Source organism: Ixodes scapularis, unplaced genomic scaffold (genome assembly GCF_016920785.2).
Source record: "Ixodes scapularis isolate PalLabHiFi unplaced genomic scaffold, ASM1692078v2 PGA_scaffold0__279_contigs__length_252992795, whole genome shotgun sequence".
NCBI lineage: Eukaryota > Metazoa > Arthropoda > Arachnida > Ixodida > Ixodidae > Ixodes > Ixodes scapularis.
The window spans coordinates 52179372-52201927 of NW_024609835.1; the positions used below are offsets into that span (position 1 = coordinate 52179372).

At 47.6% G+C, this 22556-nt stretch overlaps 1 protein-coding gene across 1 annotated transcript in view; it reads left to right on the forward strand.

The window, feature by feature from the left end:
• Positions 1 to 22556, forward strand: part of LOC8040134 (POU domain protein 2) — a 167127-nt gene that overhangs the window by 121987 nt on the left and 22584 nt on the right. The window contains 1 exon segment of the mRNA XM_042288280.1: positions 16152 to 16267. Within this exon segment, the coding sequence (XP_042144214.1) occupies positions 16152 to 16267 (116 nt within the window).

Genomic DNA, 22556 nt, shown 5'->3' on the forward strand with positions numbered 1-22556 from the left:
GCCCGAGATTGCGGTAGAGAAGTCAAAACATTTAGTCGAAGGAAAAGACAGAAAAAGGGACGTCTCACACTGAGCTACTTCCTTTGCTTCCACGGATCCTCATACACCCAGAAATCAAAGACCGACTGCAGCTATCGCTAAACTTCTACAAAGAAACCAGCTACACCAAAGGAACAGACATTCCCTTGTATCCAAAGCATTGGCCAGATGCACAAAACTTAGCCCTCGTTCCCCCTTCTCCCACCTTCAAAGTGAACAACGAATCCAACCTTCACGAAGAGGGACTGGTAGTTTTCCAGACTGACCTGCAAAAAGCCCTACCTTCGTCTCCACTTGCTCGTCTTGCGGACAGCAGCATCGAAAAGCAACTGTTGTTAAATTCGAACACGGGTCTTTGGTAAATTGAAACGTGTTTGGTTGTTGTAAAACGCTCGTGCAATGTGGGGTAACCGTACATTTGGCTCGTCTGCACAGCCCACCACAAACATGTATAATATGTCAAAACGCTGAGATTTTGAAAATTGAATATATCAACAAATGAAACCTTGCTGCCACCTGTTTTCTTCTCCTGCTGCCCTTCCATCACGGCATTCAAATTCGACAGTTGCTATTTGATGAGATATATAAAAAAAATCTTGGTTTTATATAACTAAATATTGTAATTAGCAAAACACAAACGTAACGTATATGTAACGATAGGTTCTATTTTTTTAAACTGTAACGGGAACGAGTACCTTTTTCGCGGATGGAACTTGTAACGGGAACGCGTTCCAAAAATCAAGACGAACGAGGAACGAGCTTCCGTTCCTCTTTTTGAGGAACGTGCACAACACTGGATTGGAGTAACTTCTCACCAGTACTCGCAAGGAATGGAAAAATTGGCAGGCGCTACGTTTGCTATCGCATTAAAGTGTACACACTGCCGGAAGTGGTCATTCAATGTTTCGTAGTCACACGTAGATGAATTTAACGCGTCCAACTGTTTCAGATTGTATATTTTTATTGTTTTAATGGGAAATTCCAACGACGTGGTCTCTGAAGGTTGAACTCAATCCCTCAGTGGCATGAGTTATCTCACAAGTTGTCCTCAGCGCTGTCAAGGTCGGGGACGGTCACTTTTGAAAAGCGCTTTGTATGCACGAGTGCTCGTGCTCACGAAGCATTCTGCATACCAGAGCCAGATTCTTGAGCCCGGGCGTGTACCAGCGCTGAAAGCAGCTCGTGTGACGGTGTGTGTCGCGCATTGCATGGCTGCGAGACGCCTGCATTTCCGCTTCGCCCGTATTCGCCGCTTCGGCACATTTGACCTTCGGTTAGACAGCTTTCGTTCTGTTTGCGCTAGTATACAATTATTCTTTTGAAAATACTGCTTCCTTGCATAAGGTCATTGCGGGCGTAGAAATAAAATAAAAACTGTGCATTGTATACAAACAAACAAATAAACCACAAAGAACTAAACAATGGTGAGGGTGCAGGCTAGCTGGTGAATATTGAGAGTTTCGGTGACTCCGACAACGGGGGAAAAAAGGACAAGGACGGAAACAACTGACACGGACTTGTTCGTCTCCGTTGTTCCCGTCCTGGTCTTTTTCCCCCCAGTCTCGGGTTCACTGAAAAGCATCAAGTACACACCCTACGGTATAACACCAACAATAACTTGACACGTGGTAAAAAAAGGACAAAACTACCAAATCCGCTGTGTACACTCCATACACTTTTGTATAACACAAGAAACAAAGTCATACAAAAAAGAACTTATTGAACTTCCAACGAAATCCCAGATATTAATACCTAAGTAATGAGGCGCAAAAAATGTCCAAACCATTTGTATAAAAAAAATGTTATTTTTGTCATTATTTTGAAAGGTAATATATTTAGCCACATGACTTGTATCAGTTACAAATAATGATCGATTTATAAAGCGGCTCGTAACTCGTACCCTACAAGTCTCTTCTTAGCACAGATACGTGTCCAGTAGGCCGAAAGTCTCCTTCAACGAGGCTAACTGCAGCGTAGCCCTTTTGGGGTTGCATCTTTGACCAGAGAGACGAGAAGTTTTCAGCGGTTTGCTCCAAGAGTGCAGTGCCTTTTCTTTTGTAGATAACAAATATAATACTAATAAAAGTTTTGAGTCAGACAATATTAAAAATAACATGAACAGAATTAACACAAGTATGTCCCCGCCGCCCGTCCTGAATTAAGGCGGTGTGCCGCATAATACGTTTGTGCTCGGTTTCGCCTCGCCGTCATCCTGCATGACACCCCGTTCAACGCTATCCACGAAACGTGCTCCTGATTTTGCCCCTCGGTTATTTTGCCACCGACATCGATACATTAGAGAGTTTTCGTAGATCGTTTTCGCCGTCCCGCAACGCTCTCGGCAATCCGCTACGGTAGCCGGAGCTCTACAGTCAAGACCGTCGGCGCGCAGGCGCAGTAGCGGCTTTTTCGTTGCGGATGGCTTAGCGGAGGAGGAAACGCGGTCTACGAAAACTCCCTGTTAAGGATGTCTTTAAACACGATCCGCTAAACTTAACAGGGACGTTTTTTCCTTTAAATTTGGTGGGAAAGGTTGAAGGTAAGGCGTGATGCCTCGTTAAAACTTTTAAATCAACTTTCAATGTTCAACTAAGAAGGGTTCAGCGAAAAAGCTATGAAGGCTGCGCGCTCGCTCCGAATGCAATGAGATTTGGAGCAAAAACGCGGGGTTGGACTTAAAAGAGAATAGAACATCTGCACTCTAAAAGCTCCTGTGCGTCTACTTTCCCGCACAACACTCGGAGAGCCAATCAGCACTACTTACGGAGGCAGCTCAGCGAATGACGATGCCGAAACATATGTTTAGACCAAAAAACGCAGTCTGAGTTGCGACATTAAGCAATGCAAAACGTCAGGCTTGCATTGCATAATGTCACAACTCAGACTGCGTTTTTTGGTCTAAACATATATGTTTCGGTATCGTCATTCGCTGAGCGGCCTCCGTAAGTTGCAATGATGGGCTCTCCGAGTGTTCTGCGGGAAAGTAAACGCACGGGTTTTTTTTAGAGTGTACTTGAAGGTTTTTAAGATGTACTTCCTAGCGTGACTGTACACTTGGCATGGTGATGGAGCTTGGTCGTTTTGACGTCCGAACGTGATCTTGGTGCTGTTGACGTGCTCCCCATGCAGGCCGTCTTTTTCGCGAGCTGAGGATTTCGGCTAATGGCTCACGGCCTTATTTCGCATGGATGAGACCGTAGTGCACCGAATCATGATGGGACGACTTTGTATTGGGTAGATTAGGATGGGAGAGGATGCGCGGGATTGGCCCCCCTTTTACAGTCGCTTTCGCGCCACCGCAGCTGCACTTGAAGACGTTTTCTCCCGACCCCACGTACTGTGTGCTGCTTCTCGTATTGTTGACTGCTCACTCTCGTAACGTTCACTAGGATTTGCTCAGAATAGAAACAGTTCAATCAGGTATCACTTTCAAAGCCAATGATATCGGTGAGGGCTGCGGTAGTCGTGCTTGTAGTTTCTTTTCTGCGTGCCCCCGAAAGGTCAGTTTCATGGCTACTGTTTTGGCGACGTGGACCCCGGTCATTACCTCGACACGGGCTTCAAGTTCATTTAGCGCCGTTCAAAAGAGCAAAATAGCAACTCCGTTTTCCTGTTTTTCTATCGGCACGCGCTGTCAATACTCGGTATCGTGAAAGAAATTTAATTATTTCCCTGACCCACAAATATCGCAGGCATAGAGTGGGACAGTGGCGCTCGGAAAAGCTAAAACCTTGTGCGAGATAAAATGGTGCCTCACACGTCGGCATTGGTATGAGCAGGCATGTTTATAAAGGCCACTGCGACGGCTAAATAGAAGGACGCCAAAGCATGTGTGTTGCTGCTTGTGTGAATGTCATCACCTTGGAAGGAAAAGTTTTAAATGGCGACACGCAGGCAGCCTGCTCGATTGCCATTGTTTGCGCGGCATAAGGAGGGTGGGGCACTTATGTACGCTTTCTGGAACATTAGCAGTATCGGCATCTCTGGCAAAATAACGCGTCATGCAGAACACAATGCATCTGTTCTTGACGAGTGATTGTTAGGCCAGCCGGTGCTCCGGGCGCGTGAAGAAACGAGTAACAAAATGAAAAGAAAGATATCTAGAGGGAATTCATCGTAAACCCCGTTGCCTTTTCACGAGGGACAGAAGAAAGCCAGTTTGGATTCCTCGCTCTCATTGTCTGTGCCGCAGTCTTCGACTCCGCTTTTCCCGAATCTTGGCTTCCAAACCGTCCCCGGGAAGTTATCGATGCGGAGCTTTGTTCACAAGGCGCATGCTTTGCTGGCGCGTTTGCCGTACCTCAGTGAGAAGACATGACGATGGTTCAGGAGTCGACGTCGCCTTTACAAGCGACGAGGAGTTTTTCGTTAGGATTAGCCGAATGTGAGTACCATTTCGTCTCATATATGGCGTCCTTAGAGACGATTGCAAACAAGGCATCTGGCCCCGTCGTGTTCCTGCTCGTGTGAGCAAGCACGTGCAAGTACCAGCCTGCCAAATCTACCTTTACGCGCACGCTGCACGTGCTTGCACGCCTGGGACACTAATCGGGGGCCTATGTTTGCAAACGTCTAAGGACCCTTTTACTGTTTACAAACACGAACCGCTGCTTGGGTCCCAAGTGACTTCCGGTCGCTCCGTCTTTGCAAGCCTGTCGACTTTGTTTAGTCACCAACCAGTGCTAGAAAGCTCAAATGTTTTACGGACAACAAGGTTGGAGATTTAACGAGGGCCTTCGACTGTACTATTTAACGTCTTAAAGGAGACATGTTGATTTACAAGAATATTCGAAACATTTGAGCAGATCTCGCGTTACTTGGTTCTTTTGGCATTCACCTGGAGAATTGGTGGTTAAATGTTTCATTGACGTTTCAAGCAGTGGTGTTAAGACGGACTTCATTCTTTTTATAAACCGGAAGTTCCCTAAGATGTCAAAGATTGGAGCACCGCCTGGTGGCGTCTGCAAAGGAAGTGGTGTATAACGGAACCAAGATGCAGGCGAAAGTGACAAGCCCCACGGGGGAGAGGTGCGCTGCAAAACACCGTGCACGCGAGAGTTCGAGTACTGAGACTCACACAATCTGCTGCACGTAACATTACAGACTAAAGCGATTTCCTTTTTTTATTGCCACAGGACGGCACTTAATTAACGTTGCTCTCAGGCGCGAGGCGCGGGCTCTGCCAAGCTTCTAACTATTGCCAAATACTCTACTAGTGTACTAGGTGCTCGAATCTAAAGCCTGGGAAAAGTGGCGCCATTCATTGTTGTGGATATGCTCGAGACGCGTGCCTCGCGCCACTTTTGGGAAGAACATGGCGTCTGAAATCTAGCTGAGTGCTAGAGTGTACTAGAAGGACCGAGTGGGGCGACCGGATTGCTATTTAGGTACCTCCGCATGTGGAAAAAACCAGCTAATCCAAGCCACTTCGCTCGTAGCGCCCTCTCGGGCGCTACGAGCGAAGCGGTTCGGATTAGCCGGTTTTTATGAAAAACGCGTTGCGTTCCAACGCCAAGATCGACCGGCCCACTGGTCGAGGTCGTGGAAACAATAGAATGCCGGGCTACATTTGTTATGCAACCTACGAAGGTGGCGCTGCGATCGAAGTGGCTTGGGTCCACCTGATCGCTTTCCACATTTTGAGGTGCAACTGAAAGCATGAGCGGAGCCCGTAGCTCGTCCCACTCGTTCCTTCTGGTAGACTCTATGAGTGCTGCGCTGTGCCGCCATGATCTTCCCAAGGGCTGCACGTTGCACGTGCCTCGTGCATCGACGCACCATGCGCTACTTTTGGAACATGAAGGGGCTTTACTCGAATCCAGTCAGGCGGTGACTGATACCCGTGCCACACGGGCAACTCGAATGCCATTTACAACGAATGACATTCGTGTGATCGACGAATCGGCTCGCGATCTGTCGCACGTGGAACACCCCACGCTCGGAGTGTCGCGCGCTGATTGGCCAATCGTTTAAATGTCATTCGTTGTAAATGGCATTCGAGTTGCCCGTGTGGCACGGGTATAAGGGAATACGGGACACTCCCCGAGAATACATAGAAAAAATGAAAGCCGTTTACAATTCCCTGTAACGCCGGTTGGAGCGCAGCTCTTGAGGAGGAGGATGGAAGCGTACTGAGGGACAGGTGACTCATTAAGGTCACGTGACCTCATGGGAGGTCGGGTGACGTCAAGGGGGTCACGTGACTTTGAGGGAGGGGGTCACGTGACCTCAGGAGAATCACGTGACCTCAGGCGGCCACGTGACCTCAGGAGGCCACGTGACCTCAGGGGGTCACGTGACTTCAAAGTTCACGTGACCTCAGGGGGTTCACGTGACTCCAGGGGATCACGTGACCTTAGGGGTCACGTGACCTTGACGATGACGATTTGATGACGTCATCAGTGACGTCACTGATGACGTCATCAATGACGTTATCAGTGATGATGACGATGCGGATGACGATGACGTCATCAAGTTGCATGCATGCAACCTGTTGCATGCAACTCCCGAAGGAACCCGAGGTCCTCTCGAGGTCCTCCCGAAGGAACCCGAGGTTTTCCCGAGGTCCTACCGAAGAAACCCGAGGTCCTCCCGAGGTCCTCCCGAAGGACCTCGGGTTCCTTCGGGACGACCTCGGGTTCCTTCGGGAGGACTTCGGGTCCCTTCGGAAAATTTTACCCATAATGCACCGCGCGGTTACGCCGACGGCGACGGCGACGCCGCTCAAGCCGGAAACGGGCGCCTAAGAGCTCTGCGCTCTAAAAGTTGACGACGAAGATCTACGGAAACACGTGACGGCGGCAGCAGTACCGTCTTCACGTCGGCGACCCCGTCAACGGCACCGCATTCCGAGACGTCGCCTTCACGTGCTCTCGCGGCGAGACAAGGGGGAGTGGGGGAGAGAGGCATCACAAAATGAACCAGTTCACCAGGGGTCGTTTATGGCCCTGCCGTCGTTCTGTCTAATGCAAATGAGGAGAGTGTCCTGTATTCCCTTAGTAAAGTGTTTTCCACTGCGCAGATGGCGTTTTTCCCTCCTCCGCTCGCCTTCTCTCGTGCTTTCGCTCTTCCATAGTGGAAGTAATGTTGGACTTTGTGAAGAAGCTCCTGCTGTTTTTTTCTGTTTTTTTTGTTTTTTTGTTTAACAGGTTATTATTATGCCCCGTTTCACCTATGAATGAACCGCAGCAGACATTAGTAGTGATAGGAGCCACTTGAAAGTTCGCAGCTTGTCACATGACTTCCCGGTTGAGCGACGTATACGGAACGTGGAAGTCACGTGGCATGGCGCGGAGCATTGGATTGGCTGAGATGTTTCGTCGTGTCCGCTGCGATTTATCTTCGGATCTTAGGGTACTGACTCGAGCTCAGACTAGTTGTGGAACTATAGTCCGAGGGTTCCGGTGCCCTCTCGAAGTTCACTTTACCTGACGTCGCGGAGCGGTTACTGTTACCTACCACAATGACTTAAACGTTCCGCTCATACATTCATTCGAGAACAGCGAGCTTAACGACATGAAACGTTCGCTGGGTGAGATTCGCCATATCATAGCCCGATAAACTCCAGCATAAATGCTCGGTAAGAAGAAAGCTGGAGACAGCAGTGACCCTTTTGGAAAGGGGCAAAGGGTCTCGGTGATACGGCGCTGGCCGTTTCCATCGACCATCTTGAACAGCTACATTGACATGTTTCGCCTGTGCAGTCCCAATTGCAATATGCGTGTGTTTAAACTACAGTGAACTAGAACTAGAAGTGGTGGGAAAATGCAGCGGCGGTGCCCCATGGGCCCTGTGAAGTCAAGGGTGTTGAAAGTTGCTCTTGGCGCTGGTGTCGAAATCCCGATGAGCTCGTACTGTGCTTTGCTACGCCGCTGTGCCCGCAAAAACTACAAAACAAAAAAGGGAACATTTGGCACATGTTTGCGGCTCGTGGTTGTCGTATGTGACAGAGGCCAGACAGTTCTCGAGAGAAGAGCGCTAGCGCCACCTGGTAGGCTCAACACGATGTGCCTCACGCGGAGGCCACCGCTTTTTCCGCACTCAATGTTTCTAGTTTACTGTAGTTTAAACCATGTTCTGGAAGCCTCTGGTTACAGGGGCGTTCGCACCCTAGAGTATTTGGTATTTGCCAAAGCTACGCACTCCCACCTGTGGTTTTCATATCGTGGCACACCACATAAGTCAAATCACTTCGCCGCGAGCTCTTCGCTTCGGCAGGCGATCGCAGTATGCTGCAAACGCACCAACGTGGAAAGTTCGCTGCTGGAAGCCATACATTTTGGAAACGTCTAAGACGATTGCAAGCAGAGTATCTGGCCACCACCAAGTCTCTGCTCGCACGGTCAAGTGCGTGCAATAGACCTATTGCCATATAACCGAAACATCAAAGAGGATGCAGGGATTGGTGTTCCACGCGCCGCACGTGCTGGTCTCCAGCAGTAGTAAATTTTCCAAATCAAACTGCACCTTGCACGCGCGCTCGTCAACGGTTTATTTTGGCTCTTCGAGTATTTTATACGGGGAAGGCGTGTGGCGTGTGGAACACCAATCCCTGCATTCTCCTTGGTGCTTGGGAATATAGCAATAGGTCTATTACAAGCTTGCCAAAGCTATGTTCACGCGGTTCTGTGCTTGTACTTGTGTATTGGTCCATCGAATGTAACTTTGTGCGCGACTGCTGATCGCGTGCTGACGGCGATCTTTGACAGTTCTTTTGTAACGTGCACATTCCGCACCATCAAGATTGCCGGTCTTAGGAGCCTAGTGAGCTCGTACTCAGCATATCGCCCTCAAATGTGGCGTCCAGTGAATACTCCCTGTACATTACCTGTACGCATATTTAAAGGGAAACTGAAACATATCTGTATTTGAGGAGAAACACCAACATTGTCTTCATTTGGCCTCCAAGATCACGAATATCGAGATTATTTTTCAATAGACCTATTGCTATATAACCGAAGCATCAAAGAGGATGCAGGGATTGGTGTTCCCCGCCCCACACGTGCTGGCCTGAGCAGTAGTAACTTTTCTAAAGCAAATACCTAAAACAGATGGCATCTTGCACGCGCGTTCGTCAACACGCGCGTTCGTCAACGCTTTATTTTGGTTATTTACTTCGAATCTTTTATACGGGGAAGGCGTGCGCGTGTGGCACGTGGAACACCAATCCCTGCATTCTCTTTGATGCTTGGGTAATATAGCAAATGGTCTGTTCGGTGCATGGAAGCTGCGGAAATTAATTTTCGAAGTACCGCCGAAGCCCCTCCTTCCCGGGGCGTGACGTCATACTAGTAGTTTTCGGAATCCCTGCTCTCGCGCATGTTCAGCGCCTGTCAAAGCTATGCACGTGCACTCTTGCTATTTTAAAAAAAAAGGTCATAAATAGACGTCACGACTGGCGTCAGTGCAGAAAAGTGCACCTGGCATGCTTGCAATTTCACGCGCTGCCCACACGAGCGACACGCGCTTGGCGGCCCAAAGGTCCTAGTATGACGTCACGACTGGTCGGAGTTTTTTCGTGTTTTCTCCCGTTTAGTTACATCTTCAGCGCGTTCGTATGCGAGAGACAAACGCCATGAGGCCGGCGCTCAGTGTTCGAACGCGCTCGACGAGTGCAGTGGAGTGAAAGGCTGCTATAGCTTTAGCGTATACCCATTGATCACTCCCACCAGAGCTCGGCCTTCTGACATCGCCGCGTGCTCTCGTTCCCTCCTCTCCCTCAGTTTCTCGGCGCATAACGGCAATCCCTAGAAAAGATACTGTTTTTCGGTGTAATACTCCGGCGTTGAGCGCACCGAACGTGGCGTAGCGCAGATCGTGGGCCTTTCATTGGCCGGCCGAACAGGAACTCTTTATCCGCTCATTCACACTGGAAGCGGATCCGCGTTCGCAACCGCTTTGCGAACGCGGATCCGCTTCTAGCGTGAATGAGCGGTATCTGCGACCAATCGGTATCTGTGTGCGCTTCGCTGGGCCGCCTTTGTAACGCTCGACGTCGATAACAGAACCTTTACTCCGCGGGACAAATGAAAGTGTCGGAACGTTGTAAAACCTCGAGTGTAAAGGGAAGCAAAGACCGCGCGATTCAGCTTGCAGACATGCCACTCACGTTTGTGCAGACCTCATATTTTCGTGTTAGGTGACCTCGAATTTTTACATGCACGAGTTTCCGTTGAACGGTTTCAGAGCACGACACAACTGGAATAGTCAATCTTTAAATTCGTCTTTTTTTCCCTTTCTTTTTTTTTTCTAAGAAAAAAAAAAAAAAAAACATTGTTATGCAGAGGACAAAAAGTGCTCGGGTTGTGAACTACCAGTGCTCATTTGCCGCCGTCACTCGCGGGCTCCACGGTGCCGAAAGACAAGGGCAGATTTTGTAACGACACGCACAATTCAATGCTTTTCTGAGGCCTAGAACGTCGGTAGACGCTCTCCCTGCGTGCCTAATTTCAGTTTCAAAACGAATTTTTCCATTGCCTCCACAACTGTGATTTTTATATATATATATATATATATATATATATATATTTTTTTTTTTTTTTTTTTTGGGGGGGGGGGGGGGGATGCTGTGGTTTGCGCAGGCTTAGCAAATTTTAACGAGGGTCATATGCAGGGGCGTACATCCTTTTTCTGAATGAAAGTACTGCCCATTGCGTGCTCCAGTCGGTAGTGATTTCCTTACTATTGAGAGCAGCCTACAGGCTGATGTTTTTCATTTTCATTTTATTCAACCAAACGCGCTCGATTGAATCCTGCATTGCTTCGAGTCGACAAGACGTCGCGGAAGAAATTATTCGTCTGACATCTGGCACTAATTAACAGCAGTCTTCCTCTGTACAGCCTTTTTTTATTTTTAGATAAATATATTGTCTTATATGTATTCAAACCGTTTTGATTTTCTCCAAAGACACGTCAAAAGTACATAAATAAAAATAAATAAACGCGAGCGATGGAGCGACAGCTTCTCGCGCTCGTCGCGCCACTCAGCCGTCGTCAGCAGATGCTCTCATAAAGCCGTGAATCGCTTCGAGAGAAGTGACGTCGCCAAGTGGTCTGCCCTTTCAGTGAATAGAGTTTGAGCGCCGATTTGCTTCTGTTTACCACAACATGCGCCGCTAGTCACCGAGCCTTCGCCATGTTGACAATGCGGCCCGGTCATTTCGAATGGCCCGTGATGACACACAAAAATGACCTTTTATAAGTCGCACACTTTTGCGTAAATTGTAGTGTGACTGTAATATCAATCTGAGACCGATCTCGACTTGCCATCACCGGCATTCGGAAGGCGCATGGCTCATCGCCAACTTCGCGGTTCGCGCCAGATCCGATGAAAGAGGCGCGAATTTTATTTATCGAAATGGCCGGTCACTTTGCACCGTCCCTATACTCTCGAAGCGTATCACAGTCTGCGCGAAAGCTTCCGCAGACGACCGTTGAGTGGCGCGACCAGGGCGGGAGGCTGTGCTCCGTCGTTCGTGTTTCGTTCGTTCGGGACTGATACCCTGGCCAAAAAATGTCCTACGCGCAATCGGAAAGACACCGACATTTAGTTACTTTAGTTTTCGGAAGTTATTTGCCGGTGGGAGATACAACTAATGTGGTACGAGGCAGTAAGTTGGGCTAGTTGGTTTAACATCGTCAAACGTGAAAACAGTGCAAAAAATTGAACAAAGGACAAGTGAAAGAAGTGCACGGACAAAGCGCTGACTGTCAACTAAAGTTTAACTTATTTTTATAAAATTAAACTTTAGTTGACAGTCATCGCTTTGTCCGTGCACTTTTTTCACTTGTCCTTTGTTCAATTTTTTGCGCTGTTTTCACATTTGATAATGTGCTACGACCGATAAGATCGCAAGAATCAAGAAGTAAGCGGTAGCATCTTTCTCTCTCTTTTGGAGTTTCCTCGGTATTTCATTTGTCCCAATCTCCGCGCGCTTAGCCCGGCTTTTAAGACTGCCGAATCCTCCAGAACCTTAATTTATTTTCTCAGTCTCCGCTCTACGTATACTTAGTTTTTCAGCTTAGGATGAACCGCAGGTGACTCTACGAGCCATCTGAGCCAATCCAGCACTGTGAGCGCATCACGTGACCTCGTGCGGGGAAGGGCGCAGTGACGCCCTTCCCCTCCCTAAGGTCAAGTTGCACTCTCACGTCATTGAACCTGGCTTCGATGGCTCGAAACTTCCCCTGCGGTTCATCGTAAGGTGAGTCAGAGTACAACCACGCATCGATCGGAATGCACACATGAGGAGTTCTTTGCCATTTCGCGATAAAGAAGCTTTCGTGGAAACCCCGAACACTGGTGTATGCCTTCGTTTAAGTATCAAGTAGAACGTCGTAAATACATACTAAACGGGAGGTTCCGGTCATACACTATTAAAAATGCAAGAAGCGCGACTCCATTGCATTTTCTTTTTTCGGAGGAATTTTCAGTGGTCAGCTAGCGCGGGACAGAGCAGAAAAAGAAATATTAAGAGTATATTTTTGTTTAATCATTTACGGAGTTTCGAACGAAGTTATTGAAACCATGGACGACCTTGAAATTGCATAAAGCTTTAAAAGGAAAAAAAAAAGGAGGAAGGTAATTTTTTTTGTTCTTTTTCTAATGACATTGAATAAAAAGGTTCAAGGAAGCATTGTATGCAGTGTTGTACACGTTCCTCAAAAAAAAAAAAAGAACGAAAGCTCTTTCCTCGTTCCTTCAAATTTTTGCAACGCGTTCCCGTTAAAGTTAAAAAATGGAACGTATCGTTACATTCACGGTTACATTTGTATCTGGCTGATTACCATATTTAGTTATATCGAGGAAAGTTTTCCTGCTTTTTATCTATCCCATCAAATGGGAGCATACGAATTTGAATGCCGTGATATAAGTGCACCAGGAGAAAAAAACAAAAAAAGCGGAAGCAGGGTTTTATTTGTTGATGTATTCACGTTCAGAAATCTTAGCTTTTTACCATATTCATGTTTGTGGTAGGCGGTTCAGACGAGCCAAATGTACTGTTACCCCACATCGCACAAGCGTTTTGCAACAACCTCACACGTTTCAATCTACGAAAGTCCCTTGTTCGAACTTAACCACAGTTTATTCTCATTGTTGCTGTCCGCAAGACGAGCAAGTGAAGAAAAGGGTATGGCTTTTGGAAGGTCAGTCTTGAAACCTACAAGTCCTTCTTCGTGAAGGTTGGATTTCTTGTTCAGTTTGAAGGTGGGGACAAGGGGAGAAGGAATGAAGGTTAAGTTTTGTGTATCTTTTAAGTGACCAATATTCGGGATACAAGGGTGCGTTTGATGTCTGGTAGCCTGTTATTTTGTTGTAAGTTTAGGTATCTTTGTGGAAGTTCAGTGATGGCTGTAGTCGGCCTTAGATTTCTGGGTGTATGAGGATTCACGGAAGCAAAGAAAGTAGCTCAGTTTGAAACGTCCCTCTTTCAGTGTCTTTTCCTTCGACTCAAAGTTTTGCTTTTTGTACCGTATCTAGGGCACTGAAAAACGTATCGATGTCCACTAGTTTTCCTGCACCCGACTGTTACCAAGCGAGGACCACACAAAATGAACTCTTACATAAGCAACCAAAAAGTTACCAAGATCCTGCTCTTCGTAAAGATATTGTTTTTATACTTTTTGCAATTTTTCCCTTGAAAAATATTAAATATTACCCCACTGAAATAAAAAAGGAACGCCGTTCCATTTTCCGTTCCAGTAAAAATGTAACGCGTTCCCGTTCCAGTTCCACCGATGCGAAACAGAACGGCGGCGTTCCTTCGTTCCTCCGGAAAGGAACGCGTTCCAGGAACGCCGTTCCTTGGAACGCCGTTCCATACAACACTGATTGTAAGCGCATATTGACTTTACCAACCGATTTACCAAACAGGACGAGCTAAACGTCACCTCCTCGATTTGATTCACAAACAGCTAGTGTTAGCTCTTCATCTGCCGTTGTGTCTTGGGTGCTGCAGGGAGAAGTGACGAAAGAGACAACGTAGAGAGGCCCTTTATTCGGCACATGCGTACTTGCACAAAGTTGAGCATCATGAGCGAGTTTATGTTTCGCGGCATAATTGAGTTCGAACGGAATGCTGTTTCCCGTCCGTCCACTGAGCCGTCGTCGAGGTGTTGTCCAACCTTAGAGTTTGCACACTCCTCCCTCACTCTACTTTCGCAACGCACAGCGTGGTTCCTTTTGTTTACGCTGACGCCATTCGTAGCGCTTCCGACTGTACACTGCGGTCCCACGGAAAGCTGTTTCCACAATATTTATTGATTTTCGATTAAGCGGCTGGCTATTTTGATTCAGGAACTTGCAGACAGCTACTTACCAAATGCTAATTCGCTTAATTCGTTGATTTTGTTTTAGGACCTTCTTTATTTGGTTTGGTGACTCACTGAATTGCTTTTAGGAGTCCCGAGTTAGTTCCCAATAGACGAATCTCACTAAGCGTTCCACGCATGCGTGACGCCGCCATGACTACAGTTCTCTGGAAGCAGGTGCCAGTGCAGGAGACGTGTCGTCTCGTGCTCTGCCTGCGCAGACCCGCAGCGGGGCTGTCGCGCAGGCAGAAAGATTACGGTTCTACAGCGAAGACCTGATAGCACAGAGCATCAAAGAGCCGTTTCTCGGGGAACCTGGACGTCAGCGCACAGCTTTTGCAGCGGCGAGGACTCGAAATACACTTGTTCGCTCGGGAGAAGTGTGTTTTGGCGTCTCGCCGCAGCGGGACGCCAGTCACGTGGCTCTCCTCTCATCCATTGTCTGTCGCTCCACCTTTTCCATTTCGGCGGCCGCTTCTCGTGGCGATTTGTCAGGCTTTGTCAGTATATAAGGAGCTATGGCAGTTCCCACGATGCATGCCGGCAGCGGTGGCGCAGTGTAAGTTGCGCCTGCATATATCTTGATTCAACACATGACAGTAAGGTCCTGCGAGAAGCCTGTTTTTTTTGTGTGTTTTTTTCTTCTGCTTTTTGAAATAAATGCGAGTATAAGCAGTATTGGCCCGGTGTCGGCAAATTACGTACAAAGCGACAGTGACGCCCCCTACCGGTTCCACTTACATCGGCGTACGGCGTCTTTCTGCGCTCAATCTTCGTGCACCGGATTTACTTATCGGGAATCTTGACGCTCCCAAACGCGTCACCGTAACACCATAACGTAACGAAACTTAAACACAAACCGATGGCAGCTTTCTTTTTTCTCTTTTATTGTCACACGTGGAATTTTACGACATCTTATAGGAATACAAATAGTCTCGGTGCGCTCTCGCTGTTGCGAGTTCGTTCCCTTCAGCGAGCGTTTCGTAAGACGAGGTTGGGCCCCCCAGCGCCTCCCGCCACGCGCGGTGGGAGTGATCCAGAGCGCGCCGCCGCCGCCTTCCGACGACATCCGCGGGCGCCAATTAGCAGCTTGCATTTGTTGCAAAGCGGCTCAGTGCTCTTTTACATTTGCATCGTTCCGCGCCCTGTCAGGCCCCCGCTGCATCCGCATCGTTAGTGCAGGGCCGCTCGCACGCCACTTGTTTCAATCCTGTTTACGACAATTTTAATGAAGCCTCTACCAAAGCGGTGTAGAGGCCCGTTCGTGTATTTTTTATCTCTTCTTTTCGCGCATGTGTGACACGGTATGTAGATGCGCGGTGGCTCGATTGTTTCCGAACGGGGCCCTGCAGCTGCGGCAACTCGAGTTTGTGCCTGAGAGACGCGGGGAACTAGGAAAAATATAAGTGTTCGGTGAGTCGCGCAAACGCGTATCACACTCGCGTAAACGCGTATTACACGATGCCCGCTGGTTTACCCGGGGGCGTTCTCCGAGGTGGGATGTGTTAACGTGCAAGGCGTGGCTGTCCTGGTGACGTCGTTCGGAGATCACGCATTCCGCGTCCGATGAGCGGCCTCCTCGCCTCTCCCGAAAGGGTTGGGAGACGAGGGGAGGAAGGGTTGGAGTTTTGGGACAGCGCCGGTGAGACCCCAAGATGGAGGGAGCCGGGCCAAAAGTTGGCTCGGTGGTTCTCTCCTGCCAGATCGGGTAACCTTGGAATGTTTGTTTCGATGGATGCGCTCGAATTTTACAGTGCCCGCGGACTCGTATCTCAAGGCTGCGTTCGTTGTGCTCTTTGCAGATCCAGGGATGAACGGTGACCTCTCGAACGACACACAAGACAGTGCAACTAGTCAAGACACGGGTGACCTGGGTCAGGATGAAGACAGTATGGACTCCGAGAAAGCCCTCAATCTTGTACGTATACACTTTATTTCGCCTTCACTTTCACCTTTTCTTTTTTTTTTACGTGAAACATTTTTTGATTAGTTGTTTAGATTTCGTGAAGCCGTGGCCTCTGACGTCACATGGCTTCAATTTCCCCGCTAAATTTAGGGGGAAAATCGACGTAACGTGACCTCAACACCAATTCAGCTTCTCCGCTAAATTTAGCGGGAAAATGGTGTCACGTGACTTCCTGTAACGTGACTTATACAGAAATTCAGTTTCCCCGCTAAATTTAGCTAAAAATTTGACGTCACGTTACTTGACGTCACTTCATCTATACTCCCATTTATAGCGGGAAAATTTACGTCACGGGACGTACACATTAATTCAGTTTACCCGCTAAATTCAGCGGAAAAACTGAGACGTGACCGGCCGCAGACCGTCATTCCCCATACTCCGTAAACACAAGCCTTCCCGACGGGGAAAGTCAATGGGTCGGAGAGGAGTGGAGAGGCCTGGAGGCACGGCTCGAGAAGAAAATGCCTGTAGGTTACTAGCGCTAAACCAAGTACGTTTGACGTAGCAACACAACGAAATCTTTTGTCACCCGTTGTTTTGTGAGGCATCTGTTTACGGACCGAGCCAACACCACCTACATCAAGGCCTGCGAACAATGCTCCTCTTTCTCCATGAAACGTCATGACAGTCGGATGGCGCCAACTCGGCATTCGAACCCGGACCAGACGCCGAGCGTTCTTCCAAGCGTTGACTGGACGCCAGACCCCGCCGAACACTGACGCAGCGTTCGTGTGCAATATGCGTCTTCGCTCGATCTCAATTTGATATGACGTCAATACTCTAGCGCACTCCCGGCCCTGTACTTGGGGCCTTTTATTTATAATTAAGTTGGCTCCTCCTCCTCTAGTGCACACACTGACTATCCAGGTGGTGTTGACGGAGCGCGCTCGCTCGCAATAGGGAGCTTTCGGAGATGGTTTACGATGTCCCGCAACGTTCTCAACAACCCGCTACAAAATCCCAGTCTTTTTTTCTTTTTTTTTTTTGTATAACAAAGACAGATTGCGCCAGGACTCGCACAAAAAATAAATAAATAAATAAAAGCACAATTTTTTGCGCGTTTTCCTCGTGAACTTATACCCAATTCACACGGCAGCGTAAAGGTACCTTTGGCACAGGTACCTGTATGGTAAAGAGAGCTGGAGATCGTAATCACACGGCGCATAAAGGTCCCTTTCACTAAAGGAGGTCCTGTGTTAAACGGAGCTCGCCAAGCTCCTTTTACAGCTACAGGGAGTAGCCTCGGACCCACGAACTCAAAATAAAATTATAGATATATAAATATGTCTTGTTTAATGCATGATAACAATTTAAATATATATAAGTAGCAAATTATGAAATGATTCTGAACACAAATATGATGGAGAATACATTAACGAGGAACGCATACTCCAGCTAGCAGGTAGCAGCGCCGTCACGTGTAAAACAATGTCTGCTACGAACCCGAACGCGATGGACCAGTGCGAGCTCTTTTTCGAGGTTGTAGGCGAGTCGTCCGACTCTCCCGCCCAGGACCTTTTATCCTCGTCGTCGTCCATCCCTTTCGATGGCGTGACTGGTGTGAGCGTGAGACTCCGACGTGGTTCGTTTCTGCCGGGCACTATTTAACTACTTTGGTGAGAACTGCGGAAAAATGGAGCAGAAAAAGTTCGCCCACCTCGCAACGAAAACTCGTAAACGCAGATTATTTAGAGCCAGTGTGGCGAGACGGGTCAGACTTTTTAAAGAAACACTCATTTAGGTGCGCCCTTAGACTTAGAGAAAAAAAAAATAAAATGCCACAAAAGCAAACACAAATAATGTTTAGGTTTAAATGTGATCTCACACAATAATCAAAAACTGCGCGTCAAACCGATTTCGAGGAATAATTGTTTATCACGCGCTCCTCTCGCGGTTTAGCAGGAATACAGTCAACATCAGCTTAAAGTGCTCCGTTTATTTATCGTGTGATCAAGGACGCCGTTTACTACAGGTACCGTCAGCTAAGGGACCTAAGCTAAAGGTACCTTTGCGCTGCCGTGTGAATTGAGTATTAGTCTGTGATTACATTAACGCGGCCTTCGTAAATGTGCTACCTTTAACATATAGGTCCCTTTGCAATCGGCGAATCGGCCCGCGCTCTCAGGTCGCGAGCACACGCGGCGCCCGAAGAATCGTAAATTGATTGGCCACAAAAAATAAAAATCCCTTAGAAAAAATTAAAAAAAAAATGGGTCCCGTGTATCTTTATCCAGCCTAGAACTTGGTCTGCCTCGGCGGGCGACTTGTCTCTCAGCAGTAGATGAGAACTTTAACCAGTGCAGTACAACCGCTAGCCTTGGGTCTGGCATCACGCAGTAGTGATACACGACCGCACGCCGGTACGATGCTCACCAAGATCGAAACGGGCAGGGGTGGCGATTGAACCGAGTCCCTTAGCTAAATGTACTTCTACGATCGTGTGACTGGGGCATTATACTCTGTCTCAGTTCTAAGTGCTACCGCAGCCGACGCTATAGTGATGGAGCCAATCAACCCCCGCCAAGAGTGTGCCAGTCGTTACGGCGCTCGTATACAGTCTTTGTGGGTATGCTTTCACCGATTAAACCAATGCCGCACAATGAATGCGCCGCGATCCTCCGCTTTTCTTTGATTGGTTTAGTCGGAGCGCATAAAGATTACAAGCGCCTTGACGATGCACTTTCGGCTCTGTCGGATCGACGAACCGACGGATTGGCTCCGTCGGTTCGTCGGCTGCGGTCGTACTTAACGCGGAACGGAGAATGCGGACCACACCCCCCTAGTTAACGTATACTGTGTTTTCACTCTAAAAAAAAGTCTGTGCGTCTGCTTTCACGCACAACACTCGGAGAGCCAATCAGCGCAACTTACGGAGGCAGCTCAGCGAATGACGATGTCGAAACATCTGTTTAGAACAAAAAACGCAGACTGAGTTGTGACATTATAAGCAATGCAAGCTTGACGTTTTGCATTGCTTAATGTCACAACTCAGTCTGCGTTTTTTGTTCTAAACTGATGTTTCGGCGTCGTCATTCGCTGAGCTGCCTCCGTAAGGCTTCCTCCGTAAGTTGCGCTGATTAGTTCTCCGAGTGTCGTGCGTGAAAGTAGATGCACGGACGTTTTTAGAGTGGGCCTGGGGGCATATAGGCCGCGCGGAAAATTCACCCATTTGAGCGCTGGGATGGCCGAATCGGACGAAGACATTTACTGCTCATAAATTGCAATATGCTTTCGAACGATAGTGCTTTCGAACGATGTGCGATTTCTGCGCGCAAAAATTGAAAAGCCTATATTGGTTTAAAAAGAGGTGAATACAATGACCGAAGTTACTAAGTTTTTGCGCTGGTCACGTAGAGATGGCCAAAATATAGCAGTATGCGATATTTAGTTGATTAAAAGACGCCTTAATAGTCGTTAAATCAATTATGAACATCGATACGAAACTTCGCGCCAAATTTCGCGTGTATGCGAGGCTGGTCGTCTCGTGACGTCACATCAGACATGGTAACGTCAGAGTCGCGGGCATCGCTTAATTCCCGGTTTTGATCAACATGGTTGATGTTGCGTACAAGGATCATCGTCGAATAATCAATAGCATAAATCTTGTGTTCATTTTACAGTGGTCAAAAACTAGGATGGCTCCCTTTGCCCGCCGTTACGTCGAAGCTTCCGCTCTTGCCAGCGAAAACGCTCTCTGTTTGCAGTTGCAATCCGAGCAGTTGGACTCTGCTTACAATTGAATTGTGCAGCGGAGGATTAAAGGTTCGGATATTGTGCGGATCGTATTGGTAAAAAGAATAACAATATAATTTAATTGTTTTCTGAAGGACGAAATTCTACCGGAAAATCCCTTTAAGACAGCGGTTTACGTTGAACCCCTTGGCATTGAAAAACGAAATTTAATTAGTAAAGGGAAATGCAGATCGGCTTAAAACGGCATTAACATTTTTTTTAATCGTTGAAGTATCGTCCCCGCACGCCACGCAAAAAGCCAGCTGCGTTTTTTTTTTTTTTTTTTTTTTTTTTTTTTTAGGAATGAATTTAGGTAGTTTTTTGGGGTACTTTCGCAGATTGGCTTTTCCCTTTTATGCATTGTTTTTCTGTAGCTTATTCGAGTGATCCCTCGCGCATCCAGCTGAAAGAAAACGAAGACAAAAGCGAATCAGGAGTGTTTGGCCTGATTAACTTTCTCTGAATGATGGAAGCGTTTGGCAACCTGGGTTACGAGGCAGACTCACGGCGTCAGGATTTTGAGGCGGACACCGATGAGGTTAATGAAACCAAAGCGCTGTGGCAGCCGTAATGAACTTATTTATACCTTGCTAAGAAGAAGGGAAATTGCAACCAGCCTCTGAGCTGTGACGTGGTATATACAGGACGCTAACGCACGGAATACGTGGGCAGGGATGGATTACATGCATTATAAAAAAAAAAAAAAAAACTAATCTGAGAGTTTATCTTTTTAATTATAACACGGTGACAGCCAATCACGACAAGCAATAGAAAGATTCCAGCGAATCAGAAAGCTAAAATCACGGTTAGACAATAAAAAAAAAAAAAAAAAAAGCATTGTGCGCCGGGACAATGGGTTAACGTTTCATTTGCTCATGCACGCGTTCGCATTTTTCACTTGTATTCCGAGCTTCGTAATTGGCTGGGATCCTTGTATCGCTCGCCGTGATCGGCTGCCTCCGTGCTTGGCACCAACTCCAGACTTATTTTTGGGCCGTCTATTAATGGACACGATGTACGCTTAATTTTTGCTGTGCTTTGTAGGGTGTATTTTCTTCCGTGATTTTATGCAGGTTTTTGTTGGGTTGTTTGGGTATTTTCTAAGTTGTATTCGCTTTTGATGCTCGCAGCGTTAGCCTGTATTGTACGTGTCCCTTTTCTTGAACGCACGTTTTCAAAATCGTTGACGCAAACATCGGAAAACAGTAGCGCAAAACATTTCAACTTGGACATCCCTGCTGCAGCTTAAACGAGTCCCTAAAACTAAACGTCGAAGTCCTTCTTTGCGCCGGCGCAAGGAAGGACTTCGACGACGAGGCTAGCAAGCAAGCCCTCGTCAAAACTGATGTGCTCGACTGGGGGACTTTGAAAATCGCACGGCCGTGCGATGTTCAAAGTCCCCCAGTCGCTCCTCGCTGGCCTTGTCTTTCCGTTCGGTCCCGAAATCATCCCTTGTGATCAACACATCGCACACACACATGCTCAAAGACACCATTGTTCGCCGGAAGCAATACAAGATGAAAATTTCATTACTGCTCCTTGAACACGACGAGGTCACCACCGTTTCCCGGACTAGAAAATGACGAGGGCATCATATCTTTAACTAAAACTTCATAAAAGAAAAAAAAAAAAAAAATGATGAACACATAAGTAACAAAAACATGGACTAAATCACGAGAAGAAAAAATAAACGAAATAATGAACACACAAATAAAAAAGAATAAAAACACGAAGGACTTACACAGACAGTCACATACAATCTAAAAAAAGTTTGTGCGTCTACTTTCACGCGCAACACTCGGAGAGCCAATCACCGCAACTTGCGGAGGCAGCTCACCGAATGGCAATGGCGAAACATATGTTTAGACCAAAAACCGCAGTCTCAGTTGTGACATTAAGCAATGCAAAACGTCACGCTTGCATTGCTTAATGTCACAACTCAGACTGCGTTTTTTGGTCTAAACATATGTTTCGGCATTGTCATTCGCTGAGCTGCCTCCGTAAGTTGCGGTGATTGGCTCTCCGAGTGTTGCGCGGGAAAGCAGACGCACAGGCTTTTTGTTGGAGTGTAGAATAATGAAAGCCTTCGCATGGCTTCCTCTCCCTCTATGAAACGTCAACGGCTATTGGGCCCGAGACCGACCTTCGACGCACTGATTGGTCACGAGCCCCAGTCGAACACTGGTACTGGCACTCGTGCCCAATCTCAGGCCTCGATCGATCTGACTGTGATGACGCGTGCGGAGGCCTTCGTGGTGTTGGTCGGATGCGGTTCCGAATTTTGCCTATGCGGTTTGAATGGGGATACAAAGTATGCGGATGCGGATCGTATGCGGATAATGGAACTGTTATCCACGCAGGTCTGCAGTTATTTGGTGTATCTCGGACGCCGGTATCGCCAAAAGACGCCTTTCGTGGCAACCGTGTAGGGCGTTCTCACTTAATTGTGTGCTTGTGAGATATTTCATAACCCCGCTCAGTATTAATGGAGGCAGACGTATTATCAGCT